This window comes from Neoarius graeffei, chromosome 1 (genome assembly GCF_027579695.1).
Source record: "Neoarius graeffei isolate fNeoGra1 chromosome 1, fNeoGra1.pri, whole genome shotgun sequence".
Taxonomy (NCBI): domain Eukaryota; kingdom Metazoa; phylum Chordata; class Actinopteri; order Siluriformes; family Ariidae; genus Neoarius; species Neoarius graeffei.
The window spans coordinates 129,624,804-129,641,136 of record NC_083569.1 but is presented as its reverse complement, the minus strand read 5'-3'; the positions used below and the strand labels follow the sequence as shown (position 1 = coordinate 129,641,136).

Genomic DNA, 16,333 nt, shown 5'->3' with positions numbered 1-16,333 from the left:
CTCTGGATTTTCACCAGTCCTGCCAGCTCATCAGTTTTGTTGGTTAGCGAGTTCACATTCCCCATAAGCACCTACAGAACCGAGGGTTTGTACCTCCACCACCCCTCCATCTTCTTAGCCTTGCGCTTGGCCCTGGCTCTGCAGCCCTGGTACCTCCTCCTCAGTTCTGCAGGTATTGAGTGGACAATGTCCTCGCGTCCCCTCCGTCGTAGGGCGAGCAGTTGTTCCCGAGTATAACCATGAAAATCTCCACTGCGATGCATGTTGACACCAGAAATATCCATAGGATATAATAATAATACACACCAGACGTGTATAGTTGTAAAAAGACTAAAAGAAAAACACTAAAAGAAAGCACTAAAGTTAAAGAAAGGCGGTATGGACAGAGCTACTGGAGAGGCCGCCACTCTGCATCAGCGCAAACACATACATGACTTAATGATACAGGCCACAGGAACAGTTATATGTGGTGGAGATTGGAATATCCATCTTGACCCTACAATAAATTCATCTATAGACCAAGCTGCTACATCACTACACAAGAAAATCAATGTCTTAATGTCAGAGCTGGGCATATTAGATCTATGGAGAAATTTTTACCCTACAGGTCATGATTACACTTTTTACTCATGTCCCCATGACACATGTATTCAAGAATAGATTTTTTTTTGTGTGTGTTACAGAAATACCACCATAGAATACATAGTTGTGATATTGGGTGTATTGATATTTCTGATCATGCTCCTCTGGCTTGTACTGTTCATATTAGTGATAATCCAGGAAGATCACAGTGGAGGCTAAACACCAGTATTCTAAACAACCCAAAATTTACATCCCAAATGAGAAAAGAAATTAAAGTGTTTCTGGAAGAAAATGATATGGGGAAGTAGACCCAAATATAGTATGGGATACCCTGAAGGTGGTTGTTGGATGGAGTTTTATTGCATCGCTCCTGTGGAGGTGGCGCAACACGCCCCATCGTGTTGGTACACTTCCGGTTGTCGTCATGAAGAAGAGCTATTCAAGAGTATAAACAAAGTTATCAGTTCCGTGTTCTCCATTGCGTGTTTTTCTCCCGTCCATGAATTTTAATATATTCAACTCCTTAAGCTGAATGAGCATGAACTCTGTCTCCTCATTGCTCCAGAAGTGCACGTTTCTGCTTGCCTGTGGCAGTGGGGGCGTGGTCAAGCGCCGGTCTGTGACAGGAGGGCGGAGCCAGGGAAGGTGAGCGGCAGAATCACTTCACCTGACGGTAATTAACCTGTTTTTGTGTGTCTTCCCAGTAACCGCGCCCTATTTAAGGAGGCAGAGGGGAGAGCTCATCCCGGGACTAGAACACAGCGTGCGCGTGTGTGTGTGTGTTTTTCCCTCAAGAATAAAAGTAGGCTGTTAAACTGAAAAGTCTGACAATAAAAAGCCTATTAGTACCAGAAGCTTTGTCCTGCCGTCCTCTGTGCTCCACCCACACTTCAGAGAGCTCTACATCGCCATTTTCTCTTCTTCGTTTGTTCCTCCTGACCTCTTCTGCTGCTTGCTACTACTGTTGTCATGCCGACCGAGACTGTTGTGTTTCCCGCTTGTGGTCTCGTCACTCGTCACTTCCGGAAGTAGCTCGACAACTAGCTCAATAGGGTATACATGCACTAAGTAGCTCAGCAGAAATCGCATAAACTAGGTCGTGTAGCTCGATTCCGAGAAATCAAGTTCGGTTCAATTTCAGCCGAATTAAGGTGTGTACATGGCATTTTGAACTTCGATTTCAGTCGAGCAACGGCAGAAATTTGATTCTCTCTATGTGCATGTAAACGTAGTGAGTGTCTGATTCCTGAGCACTACTTGAAAGGCTGTTCCATAACTGTGGGGCTTTGTAAGAAAAGGCTCCGCCCCCTGATGTAGCCTTCACTATACGAGGTACCAGCAGATAGCCTGCACCTTTTGATCTAAGTAGGCGTGGCGGGTCATAGAGGAGCAGAAGTTCACTCAGGTACTGTGGTGCGAGAACATTCAGTGCTTTAAAGGTCAATAGTAGTATTTTATAATCAATACGAAATTTGATTGGGAGCCAATGCAGTGTGGATAAGACAGGGGTGATGGGGTCATATTTTCTAGTTCTAGTAAGGACTCTTGCTGCTGCATTTTGAACTAACTGGAGCTTGTTTATGCACTTATTGGAACATCCAGACAGTAAGGCATTACAATAATCCAACCTGCAACCTCGCCAAATCTTAACCATAACCTTAACCAATCTTAGCATAACCATTAAGGGGGATGATCACAAGGTGGCGCTATATGCTGACAATGTTTTGATATTTTTTAACTAGCCCATCTAGTTCATTTACCAAATTAATGGACCTTTTAGAAAGATTTGGCGAGCTTGCAGGATATAAATTGAACATACAAAAAACTCAGATTCTGACTTTTAAATACATACCTCCAAAACACCTTGGAGAGAAATATCATCTTAATTGGGACCAGAACTTGTTGAAATACTTAGGGATTTATATACCAAAAGAAATCACATCGATAACAAAGATTATTAAATTATGACCCTCTTTTAACAAAAATTAAAGAAGACATACAAAAGTGGAACTCGATCTCTTTCCTCAGCCTCAGTCCTAGAATAGACAGTGTAAAAATGAATATACTTCCAAGATATCTCTCTTTATTTCAAGCACTTCCTGTAGAAATTTCCTTCAAATGGTTTTCAGAACTGAATAAAATCATCTCCAGATTCATATAGCAGAGTCAGAAACCCAGGGTCAAATTTAAAACCCTACAACTTCCAAAGGAGGCAGGGGGGATGGCATTACCTCATTTTAAAGAATATTATTTGGCAGCTCAGGTTAAACCTCTGATCGATGTATGTAGCTCAGTATTTCATGCAAGATACAAAAATATAGAACTCTCTATTCAGACTGACCCACCGATCCATGCCATATTGGCTCATAAAAATTTGGGAAGATTCAAAAATAATATTGAAAACCCAGGGATCAAAGCGCAATTAAATATTTGGAATACATTAAAGGAAGAATACAAATTGGAGAATAATTTACAAATAATTCAGTGGTGTGCCTATGACCCCGGATTCAAACCAAATGAAATGGATTATAAATTTAAAGCTTTGATTTCGAAAGTAATAACATTTTATTCACTTACAACTCAAGGAAAATTAAAGGACTTTGAAAGTCTGAGGAAGGAATATCAACTTGAAAAATCTGACTTTTTTAGATGCTTCCAGATACGAACTTATTTTGAACATAATATTAGACATAAAACGGATATAGATGATCCTATATTGAAAGTACTCCTGGACGCCTACCAAAATAATCTAAATAAGGGCATTATCTCTAGAATTTACAAAGGCCTGTTGACAAAACGGACACACACAACAGAATATGTTAAAGAAAAGTGGGAGGGAGAGAGAGAGAGTGTAACCTTACAATATCAAACGAGGTCTGGCTGAACTTCTGTGAACTCCAGTGGAAATGTACTGTTCAAATTCTGTAAAGCTGCTTTGCGACAATTTTTATTGTTAAAAGCGTTATACAAATAAACTTGACTTGACTTGAAATGTACAAACTCTCAGATGTGGAGGGAGTTTGGATGGAAGTGTTTTATTCATTTTTTTATCACACCAAAGTAAAAAGTACATGTGGCGGGAGGAGATGCTAAATGTTGGAGACAGTGCACGTCTCAAGAAGCTGACCATTGGCATATATTTTGGGACGGCCCAGTGGTGTTAGGGGAGTTGGGTGGAGTTGGCTGTCGAGCTGTCTAAGAAACAGGCAACACTTTGTGCAGATAGGTGACCATAAATCTGATTTCATGAACATTACATGCGGGGTACCACAGGGGTCAATATCAGGTCCAAAATTATTCATATTATATATCAATGACATAGAATTTCGTAAGTACTGAAATTTTTTTTTTTTTTTGCAGACGACACCAATATTTTTTGTTCCGGTGAGAATTTGCAGCAGACTTTGGAGACGATCACAACTGAAATAAACTAAAACTATGGTTTGACAAAAATAAATTATCATTAAATCTAAGCAAAACAAAGATCATGTTGTTTGGGAGACACAAAGTTAGATTGTAATGTAGAATTGATAATAGACAATACTAAGATAGAAATGGTACAGGAAATTAAATTTCTTGGTGTAATACAGTCTGCTGGAAACCTCATGTCGGATACGTACGAGCAAAACTGGCAAAGTGCTCGGCAATACTGTGGAAAACAAAACATATTCTTGATTGCAAATCTTTGCGTACTCTATATTACTCGTTATTTTTGCCATATCTGACTCACTGTGTCGAAGTCTGGGGAAACACCTACAAAACCACTCTGCAGCCGATATGTACAATACAGAAAAGAGCAATAAGGACAATAAACAAAACAGGATACAGAGATCACACAAACTCACTATTCATAAAATCACACATGTTGAAATTTATGGATCGGGTCAAATTCAGAACAGCACAAATAATGTACAAAGCGAGAAATAATCTATTGCCGAAAAATATACAAGGAATGTTTAGTGAGAGAGAGGGGGGATATAATCTAAGGGGAGACCTAAATTTTAAAAAAACCAAAGGTTCGAACAAATATGAAAAGCATGTGCGTATCGAGCTGTGGGGTGACTTTATGGAACAGACTGGAGACAGAAATAAAACAAAGTGCAAATATAAATCCGTTTAAAAAAAAGGTACAAAAAATATTTTTAAACAAGTACATGGAAGAGGAAGTATGTTAACGGAGGATGATGAGGGATAAATAGAATAGGGTTGATTTGTTATATTAGAACTAACTTAGTATATGGTATATATGGTATATATTTATGGGGATAGTTTATTTATATTTACAGGGATAGGTATGTAGTATATATTTATTTTTGTAATTATATATTTATATAGATATTCATGAAGTGTATATATGGTATATATTTTTATAGGAGTATTAATGTAGTTAGGATTTCGGGGTAGTTAAAAAGGGGTGGGAAATTAAAAAAGTATTGTACTTCTTCCCACCCCTTTTTCGAACAATGTGCGGTGTTTTGTAATGTCTTAGCTCTTTATCTCATCTCATCTCATTATCTCTAGCCGCTTTATCCTTCTACAGGGTCGCAGGCAAGCTGGAGCCTATCCCAACTGACTATGGGCGAAAGGCGGGGTACACCCTGGACAAGTCGCCAGGTCATCACAGGGCTGACACATAGACACAGACAACCATTCACACTCACATTCACACCTACGGTCAATTTAGAGTCACCAGTTAACCTAACCTGCATGTCTTTGGACTGTGGGGGAAACCGGAGCACCCGGAGGAAACCCACGCGGACACGGGGAGAACATGCAAACTCCACACAGAAAGGCCCTCGCCGGCCCCGGGGCTCGAACCCAGGACCTTCTTGCTGTGAGGCGACAGCGCTAACCACTACACCACCGTGCCGCCCTAGCTCTTTATGTTATTTTATTTTTTTAATTTCTCGTTTTCTTTCTTTTGTATGTACAAATAGGTACATAAATTTTTTGTACATGTTCGAAAATAAATAAATTCATTCATTCATTCATTCATTCATAAAACCCTTCTGGGCAGAGATTCATAATGCATTCAGAAAGATGTTTGATACTGACCTGCCCTTTCAGTTTCTCCCTTTATTTTTAGGACATGGTGACTTCCAGGCAAGGTGCACTGATGAATATTTGTTTGGTATTTTAATATGTGCCTGCAAAAAAGCGCTTATGAGACGCTGGCTGCTTCCTGAACCCCCTACAATACAAAAATTGATAAATATAGTAAATGAGATTTATAATATGGAAAGGATCACTTTTTCTCTCTGTCTCAAGAAAACTGTTTATTAAGTTATGGACTAAGTGGGTCAAATATGTAAAACCCATACAACCAGACTTGTGGAGGTATCAGGTGAATGATTATGTAAAGTTCTTGTTTTCCTGCAACTTTAACTTTACTGTATATGCACATATATGTTGAACCCCTTCTTATCTTTGTTTGTAATTTAATTTAATCTCCTCTTCTATAACCTCTCCTGGACTTACCTGTCACTCTCTCTATTATCCTTTTATGTCAACACTTAATCTCTCCCAAACTGTATAAAGTTTATAAATCCTGAAAATGTATGGAATGCAGAAGAGATGATATTATTGGTTTGATGCATGTAGGCATTACAATCTGCAATCCCCCCCCCCCCCCCCCCCCAAAAAAAAAAAAAAAAGATCTCAAATTGTGCACAGATTCACACAGGACTGATTAGTCACTGTATCTATTATCTCTGGTGACTGCAAATGTTACATTCATATTATTTTTTGTCTATTATTTGGTCTATTAAAAATAATTTGCTGCACTTGAAATTGAGTTTCTAACTTTTTGTTTGTTTTTTCTGATCCAGAAAGGAATCATGTTCTGTTGCAAGTCGTCTCCTGCTTCTTTTGTCCAGTTTCACACACCTCTCGACCTGACCTCCACAAACCCATCAAGAGATGGCACTGTGGAAAGACTTCAGATATCTGGAGAAATCAAATCTGAGAACCTGTCCCCAGTAAGTTGCAGTAGTCAGTCTGGTTCTCTCCTCACTAAGACCTCACCCAAACTAATATGGAAAAAAATCCACCAATGCTTAGACTGTGGGAAGAGTTTTGCTAGACTGGGAGACCTCCAAAAACACCAGAGAATTCACACTGGAGAGAAACCATACCAGTGCTCACAGTGTGGAAAGAGTTTTACTCAAGAGAGTAATCTCCAACAGCACCAGCGGGTTCACACAGGAGAAAAACCGTACCACTGTACGTGGTGTGGAAAGAGTTTTACTCATCAGCAGAATTTTCAAACGCATCAGCGAATTCACACTGGAGAAAAACCATATCAGTGTTCACAGTGTGGAAAGAGTTTTACACGCAAGAACGCTGTACAGCGACACCAGCGCGTTCACACGGGAGAGAAACCGTTTCACTGTATGCAGTGTGGGATGAGTTTTAGTGAGAGTTGTACGCTCAAAGAACACCAACGACTTCACACAGGAGAGAATCTGTTTCACTGTTCAGAGTGCGGGAAGAGTTTTCATCAGAAGAAAACTCTACAAGGACATCAGCGCACTCACACTGGAGAGAAGCCATACTTCTGTACTGAGTGTGGAAAGAGTTTCAGTCGGATGAATACTCTACAGCAACACCATCGCATCCATACAGGAGAGAGGCCATTTCAGTGTTCAGAGTGTGGACAGACTTTTGCTCAACAGAGTACTCTCCACCGACACCAGCACATTCACACCGGAGAGAAACCATATCACTGCTCACAGTGTGGGAAGAGTTTTAATCGCAAAAATACTTTACAACTCCACCAGCGCCTTCACACAGGAGAGAAGTCCAACACTGAGGAGAGTTTACTAGAAAACTTCACAGTACATAATGACAACTTGTAGCTTGTATATTTGTACCATAAATGTTGTTACATGGTTCACAGTTGTTGTTGTTTGGGTTTTTTTTTCTTGCCTTTATTGTGATCTCACAGCCATGAATACAAATCTCATGAGGTTTTTCCACTCTTGGAAAGCATGAGGCTGGATCTATTATGCTTTGGGGTTGTGTGACAGCCAGTGACATAGAAAACATTGCATAGTTTGATGCAAGAAAATATTAGTAAATATTCCAGTAAATGGCGGCACGGTGGTGTAGTGGTTAGCGCTGTCGCCTCACAGCAAGAAGGTCCTGGGTTCGAGCCCCGGGGCCGGCGAGGGCCTTTCTGTGCGGAGTTTGCATGTTCTCCCCGTGTCCGCGTGGGTTTCCTCCGGGTGCTCCAGGGTCGCAGGCAAGCTGGCGCCTATCCCAGCTGACTACGGGCGAAAGGCGGGGTACACCCTGGACAAGTCGCCAGGTCATCACAGGGCTGACACATAGACACAGACAACCATTCACACTCACATTCACACCTACGCTCAATTTAGAGTCACCAGTTAACCTAACCTGCATGTCTTTGGACTGTGGGGGAAACCGGAGCACCCGGAGGAAACCCACGCGGACACGGGGAGAACATGCAAACTCCACACAGAAAGGCCCTCGCCGGCCACGGGGCTCGAACCCGGACCTTCTTGCTGTGAGGCGACAGCGCTAACCACTACACCACCGTGCCGCCCGTGTTAATTAATTAATTAATTTTCATTTTTCACCTTTTTCAACTCCTCCACTTCAGCAAGTGTGCTGAAGTGGAGGAGTTGAAAAAGGTGAAAAATGAAAATTAATTAATAATAAATAATTAATAAAGAACCCTGTATACCAAAACTACCATACGTAGGAACAGCTTCTATCCTCATTACATCACCCTCATTAATAGCTGCTTGGTATCATCTGCTATGCCATAGCTACTCTTGTTTCTCCTGATAGTTATTATACCCCGCTTCACATCGACAATTACTGTACTGTACAAATACTCAGACATCACAATTTCTTTCCCATACATGATACACATTATTGTTTACACACTTGTATTCTATGTATGTATTATGACTGTTTGTCTTTTTAAAAATCTGTATGTTGCTTGTATGTTGTGCATTGTCTGTATAGTCTGTATTCCTTATGTTTGTTAACATACTTGGCCAATAAATTTGATTCTGAGCAGCTCAGTTTCTTGGTGACTGACTGAATGAGTGAAGATTACACAATGCTCCACTAGGTGGCGGTGTGCGCTTCTACTTCTCAATCCACCACAAACTGACGGAAATAGAAGAAGGCAGGCTGCAGTTTTCCAGTCAGACTGTGTAAATCATCTTTTCATAAAAAAAAATATTTCTGATAAAGTTTTGTTCCGGCAGCTGGATAGAATTAAAAACCGGAAGTGTGATGCGTTAAGGGTTTCTGAGGTAAGTTAAAGCCAGTGTGCTGCCTGCGCTGCTAACCGTTAAACACACTGTCCATACTTACTGAGGTATTTATTTTTTTAAAAAAATTGGAGAATTGTTGCTGAAAGCTAGGAACATGTATTTTTTTAGTGTGAGCTTTAAACTTTATCTTTCAGTTGCTGTTAGAGAGTAGCTTTAGGATAACGAACATTTATGAGACAAAAGTTAACTTTATTCAAACATAAAATGAGTGTGTTTAAAGCTAGGAGATCTCCCACAAGTTTCCTGGGTTCTACAAACTTTTTTCAGGAATAAGGAGCTAATGCATGCTCAGAAGGTTGTGAGGAGTCACCATGGTATCGCATGCTAATTTGTGTATTCATTGAATCGTCATAATCATTTGGATACCAAAATGTACAAAATATTTTATTAATCCCATGGGAAATTCCAGTGTCACAACAGCAGCACTGTCCAGGACAAATAAAACACAACAATAGAATTAAATATATAATAAAATAACTAAAGTATAAAGGTTGTCAATGATGATGATGATGATGCCCTTTATTGTCACTAGTCACATGTACCAGCGAAACTAGCCGTCAACCTGTCCGTACATATACAACATACAATTGACATAGGGTAGACAGGACAGGAAGACAGGGATGAAGATATAAAGGAAACACAACATGAGGAGAGATAAGGAAAAAAAAGAACACCCCCCCCCCCCACTATGCTCCTGTCAGGAGTACAGTGTGGGAACATTTAAAAACCTTTGCACATAAGCACACAACAACAACACAAGTACACTTTAAACATGGGACTTGAGGGGGGGAATCGGGTAGGGGGTAAGGGGGGGGAGGTAATCCAGCGCAAGCAAGCAGCCGTCCACTCTTGCAGCCATGAAGGCGCTGGTCACGCTCCCGCTTGTCACACTGGGGGTAAAAATGGCGACCGCGGAAAGTTAGAGAAGGAATGCGAGAGTGTCTCCCGGCAGTGACCTTCAGGGGGAAATGTTGCCTCAGCAACGGCCTGAACCGGGGCCGGTGCTGGGCAATTCCATGTAAATGTCAACCTCACCATGCAAAAATAAAGCAACATGTAATACATCAAAACCACTCCCAGAGATATCACCTAGGCCTGTATTTTACAGATGTGAATAAGTTGAACCAATTTGTAACCAACCTAATATGTCACTGTCAGTCTTTCTTTCTTATAATGTAAAACCCAAGCTAAAATCAACTTTGATCATGTACAATTCTATATTATTCCCACAAGCCACAGAAATGTATGCTAAAATCCACAAAACAGCAAAACAATAGCCATCCTAAATATTATTTAAGAACTTTGATAGTTTTAGCTGATATTTAGAGAGTTTTTCAAAGGGTTATGGTGGTTAAATTGCTGATTTTCTAAACATATGCCATGTCTATTTCAGACGCGTCACATCCATAACGGAATTTCGTCACATCCATAACGCTGACTTTTCCTTCCGAAACTCTGCATGAAATACAAAATATTTTAAACAAAGATTTTTTTAATATTCACCTTGGACCCCTCTATCAAATGGATATCTCCATTTCGACATTAGGTTTACAATTTCACAGAGTTTGATAAAAATGTACAGTCACCCAAGAAAAGTGATACTTTTTCTGTCACATCCATAACGCATCTTTTATTGGCATTTTCTGGCATGCCCTAGATGTACTATGGGAATTGTTCTTGTTCTATCACTTCTCCAGTATGGTACTGCTTTAAAATATGCAACACCTGTTTAAATACTGGAAGACGATAAAACATGCACTGGGTCATTTGTTGCCATTTTGAGTTCAAGTGTCACGTCCATAACGCTGGAATTGCTCTGCTGTCTCAGGGAGCCGAATGTCAATAAGATATAAATTGTTTGGTCTTTCCAGACACAGTCTTTGCACGTCCACACCGCTTGTCCATATCTGTCCATTCCGTCCATTCTATTCAAATTCAAATTGATCTCCGAAAAATGTATTCCTTGCAAAGCTGAAAGCTGCTCCGAGATAACCATTTTGTGGTTAAAGTTCTGAATGTCCACAGTCCGAGTGCCAACAGCTTTGCCCACCACTCCAATCATATCGGGCAGCTTTGTGGGGCTTTGAACAGCTGTCACAGTGCTACTTTGGGCAGTAATTATATAAGTAGCATATAGTAAAATAGGAATAGTGGGGTAGATATGGGGGTACGGGGGAAAGTAGAGGGAAGCCATGGCCTAATGATCAGAGAAGCGGCAGCTTTGGGACTAAAAGGTTGCAGGTTTGATTCCCTGGACCAGCAGGAATGGCTGAAGTGCCCTTGAGCAAAGCACCTAACCCCCAACTGCTTCCCAGACTACTCTAGGTCTGGTATATGTTGCTCTGGATAAGAGCATCTGTTAAATGCCTGTACTGTAATGTAGATTATTGTCCACTGTGCAATGATTATGTACAGTGGTGCTTGAAAGTGTTTTGTCCTTAAAGTAGTTTCACACTTTAAAGGGGAACAGAGGGCAATATATAGAGTAAATATAACAATAAAACACACATTAACAAACCTTATTCAAGACTTACAAAAGTTTTTTGTTCTAAAGTTGGAAAGTTATAGTGTTTTGAAAGTAGCTCGAGCAAACTATTTCCGCAGTTTGAACAGCCCGCCATGATATTAATTTTATCCAATCACAATGCACGTTCATTTTCTCTGTGTAACACTCATGATGTATGTATGTGCCCAGTTGTGTTGGCTCATTGAGGTTGGGAATAGCACGTGTGAATCGGAAAGTAGGATGAATTGTAAGTGATCGGCTACACAATGCCACAGTGTGTTGCTTTCGGGTGTAATAACAGGACCGATGGAAAGCATAACGATCCTCCAGACATGTCTTTTCACTTGTTTCCGCTGAAAAACACCAAGCGAGTTCGAGCTTTCTTCTCTTCTTTCGTCATCACCGGAGTCGAGAGTACCTCTCCTAGGTTCAAACTGGTACCCTTCTAAGCCATAGCCTGCTTGCAGTGTGTCTTGCAGGATCTCTTCGTATGATTCGACAGAGCTGTCGCTTTCACTTGATGCGCCCGACGCCATGATTACACGCTTCTCTCCTAGTGCAGTGGGTAGGGCTGACGTCACGGTCTTTTAAAAATGGCGACTCTTGTGCCGTTTAGCGTACCGACTATTATATTTACAATTACCAAGATATTTCGTTGTTTTCTAGTATATAAATTTGATAGAATACTTAAGAATACGTTACTTTGTCACATCAGCAACTGTATATATTATATCTGGTACCCCTTTAAGTATTTTGATAGCTATGTGTCGCTAGTGATGTTTCCCTTCATCATGAGATTAACAGCAGGATTAGTGCTGCTGCAACATGTAAGCGTGTTTTTGATTATCATGAACTTGATCTGGATACCAAAATACAAGGCTATCATTTTACCAACACTTTTTTGTATGGCTCTGAAATGTGGACTACGTACTGATATCAAGTAAAACACCTCAAGAAATTTCACTGTTTAAGTCTGAATATCAAATGGTATGATCGTGTCACCAGTGCTGAGGTTCTTGATGGGTCTGCTGTGACAAGCATTGAGGCTATATTACAGCAGAATAGATTACACTGGTATGGACATTTGGTTAGAATGGATGCATTTCACCTGCCTCAGCAGCTTCTCTTCAGTCAGCTATCTACAAGAACCAGAAGCATTGGTGCTCAAAAGAAGAGATTCAAGGATGCCCTCAAAAGGATCTTCAGAGATTGTGAGATTGGGCTACAGCCCCACTAAATAGATTGGCGTGGAGGAAAAGTTTGTGATGGTGTGAGGACCTTTGAAAGCAACAAATGGAAGGCTGAGGAAGAGTGACATGTCAGATGAAAGGCTGCTGAGGCTCTCAATCTGGGACGGTCTCCTGAGGTAGATGCCTGAATAAATATCATTTGGACTGACATGCTCAGGTCGAGTGGCAGTGGTGATGATGCTTGAAAGTTTATAGACATTTTAGCATTTAATATACATCTGCTCAGATATGACCAAAAACATAATCAGATTTTCACACAAGCGACAAAAGTAGATAAAGAGAACCCAGTTAGACAAATGAGACAAAAATATATTTGGTTGTTTATTTATTGAGAAAAAGGATATTACACATCAGTGAGTGGCAAAAGTATGTGAACCTCTTGGATTAGCAGTTAATTTGAAGGTGCAGTTAGTCAGGTGTTTTCAATCAGTGGGATGACAATCAGGAGAATGTTCACCTTGTTTTATTTAAAGAACAGGGATCTATCAAAGTCTGATCTTCACAACACATGTTTGTGGAAGTGTATCATGGCACGAACAAAAGAGATTTCTGATGATCTCAAGAAGAGAGTTGTTGATGAAGATCAGGCTGGAAAAGGTAATCTGTAGAGTTTGAACTCCACTAGTCCACAGTCAGACAGTTGGAGGAAACTCAGGATCACTGTTACTCTCCTCAGGAGTGTTGCTCGGGTAAATTGCACGTTTTCTATCAGCAACCAACACAGGCTTCAGAAAAACACTTCTTCTTATTTCATTTACAGTTTCATTTTTTTGACTTACAAAGAAGGAAAAGAAACATAAAACCAAAAATAGCTCCTCAATTTCTGTTTCTGACGCAAGTAAAGTCTGTGTGTATGAAACACTGTGCAGAAGATGAAGTTGTTGATAAAAGTAAGATGTTTTTAATGTCAAAGTGGTTAAATTCAACCTTTTTTCTTCTGGTAATTATTAACAATGGGTGATTTAAAATTAAGTAATTATCAATATCAACTGAAATGAAACCTTTTCATCCTGATGATGTATTTTTCATTTACATGGCCCAGCCCTAGGTCAAGGTAAAGTCCTGACCTTAAGCCATTAGAAATGTTGTGAGCAGCTTTGTGAGGAAACACGCCAACACCCCAGAGCTGAAGCTGCTCTGTCAAGAGAAATGGGATAGAACTCCTCCAAGCTGATGTACAGGATCTGATCCACATATGACCAAGTATAATATTTTTCTCATTTGTTCAACTGGGTTCTCTTTATCTACTTTTAGGACTTGTGTGAAAATCTGATATTTTTGCAGAAATATAGAAAATCCTAAACGTTCAATCACCACATAATGAAATATGCTATAAAATAGAACAAGAGTAAAATTGTTACTATTTTGTGGTGTGCAATAGAAAATGTTCTTGTACATTGTGCATAAAGATACTGTAATAGCTGTATAGTGCAGTTCTTAACCTGAGAAGGAGTGAAAGCAATTACTTATGAAGGGGAACAGCATAGCTCAAGTCTAATAATCCTATGTTGCAACAGATAGGGGAGAAGTTGTAAATTCAATCAATTCACTTTAAATAAAGTGCAGAATCCCCATGCAGCATGGTCCCAATACACTTTACAAATGAAAGAAAGCATGGAATAAACTAGAAGCACACACTGTAGATATCAAGATGTTTACATGGATATTTGGATTTGCATCAAAATCTGTTCCTTGGCCCATGGCCCACCTTTCCTCAAAATTTTTATCAAAATCTGTTCAGTACTTTGAGTTATGTTGGGAACAAGCAAACAAACAAATGGAGGTGAAAACATAACCAACAAAGTTGGCAGAGGCAAACATAAGGTCATCATATCTACGTGGCATTAATAGCAATAAAAAATGACATTACATTAAGGGGAACTATTGAGTAAGTAGTAAAACATAAAATCAGGTAAAATAAATGGATAAATTAAAACTGCAAACTTTTAAGAATAGGTGTTAAGGCTTGATTTAAAAATATCCACTGTGCTTCTCTAACGTATAGTAATGGAAGGCCAGAGATTGAGTGTGCAGTAGATAAATGCTCTGTGACCAGCTGGTTTGTTCTTAACTGGAGGACCGACCAAGAGATCAGCAGCAGGAGAGCAAAGGGCCGTACCGGTGTATATGGTGTAATTACCTCAACTAGGTAAGGTGGTGTGAGTCCGTGCAAAGCTTTAGAAGTTAAAAGAAGAGCCCTAAAATGAGCTCTAGCTTGTGTTGGTAACCAGTGAAGAGTGGCTAGGATGGGGTTATATGATCAAATTTTTTATTTTTTGTCAGGATTCTTGCTGTAGCATTCTGGACAAGCTGAAGACTTTTAGTAGCACAGTTAGGAAGACCAGAGAAAACAGCATTACAGTAATCAAATCTGGAGGATACAAATGCATGCATTAACATTTCAGCATCACACAAAAATAGAATAGATCAGATTTTGGCAATATTTCTGAGATGTAAAAATGCTTTCTTGGTAATACCCTTGATGTGTGCCTGGAATGTAAGATGAGAATCAAGAATCAGTTCAAGGTTTTTGAGGGTCAAAATTTCAGAAATGCTGAAGTGGTCAGTGTTAACACTCACCGTGTCCATATTCGGCTGGTCTAACATTCAATGGTTTGGTTTTTTCAGCATTTAGCAGAAGAAAGTTCATACCCATCCATTTTTAAATTTCTGATAGACATGTTTCTAAATTTAGGAGTTGGGAAAGGTCAATTGCCTTTACAGGTATGTATAGCTGTGTGTTGTCAGCATAACAATGAAAGTTAACACCTTGTTTGCAAATTATTTCACCAAGGGGAAGTAGGGCCCTATGAAATCCGTTTTATTTTTTCTCAAATTCCGTTTTATTTTTTGGGGTTTTCGGATTTTTCGGATTTGTTTTTTGTTGTTTCGGATTTTTACAATTTTAATCAATATCTAGCTCTAAAAGTCAATGACAAACACAACCACATATGTCAAATTAACAGTTTTATTTTAACACATACAGAAACATTTGTTATAGCCACTGTTTATTCAAAAGTAGATATGCATAACAACTTAAGACCCCAGTAATGACAACTCAAAGCTGTAATCAACTTAATAAACTTAATACAGTTTAACTTAATCAACTCCTGTCAAGCTAAAATTCATTTGTCCATTCTAAACATCTCTTGAGCAGCCAGGCATCTCCCACCTTTTTGACACGTCGCCATTGAAGTAAAGGACAGTGAGGCATTTGGTGTTGTATTCGCTCAGAGATTCCCTCTTGTCAGTGAGAAGTGTTTTATATTTGCTAAAGCTCCTCTCACAGTCAACAGAGCTGACTGGGAAATACATGTATGATTTGGCAATGGCTGCAATCTCTGGAAAGCGCTGGGTTGTACCTTTCCAGTACTCAGCAAGGTCCAGCGATTCTGAGAGGCCTTCATTTCTGACACAGTGCTGGTAAGCAGCCCACTCCTCACTGAGCTCTGCAGATGGGGTCTTCAATGCTGACAGGGTGCCATAGGCTTCAATCTGCCTTTCCATAGCTGGAGCCTGTCTAGGATCAAACACCCTGATCATCTTGTAGACCTGTTTGGCAGGATGGACATCCCAGTGCTTTGAAAACTTCTCAAATGCAATGTGAAATGCATCATGAAGGTAATCCAGCACAGTTTTCTTCTTTCGAGTGGACATCTCATTGAGCAACTCGTCGGTTTTCG

General features: G+C 39.9%; 1 protein-coding gene across 1 annotated transcript in view; it reads left to right on the top strand.

Moving 5' to 3' along the window:
- LOC132883584 (gastrula zinc finger protein XlCGF26.1-like) overlaps positions 1 to 16,333 on the top strand; it is a 101,273-nt gene that overhangs the window by 69,165 nt on the left and 15,775 nt on the right. The window contains exon 4 of the mRNA XM_060917376.1: positions 6,411 to 7,398. Coding sequence (XP_060773359.1) covers positions 6,411 to 7,398 — 988 coding nt within the window. The remainder of the gene's footprint in view (positions 1 to 6,410; positions 7,399 to 16,333) is intronic.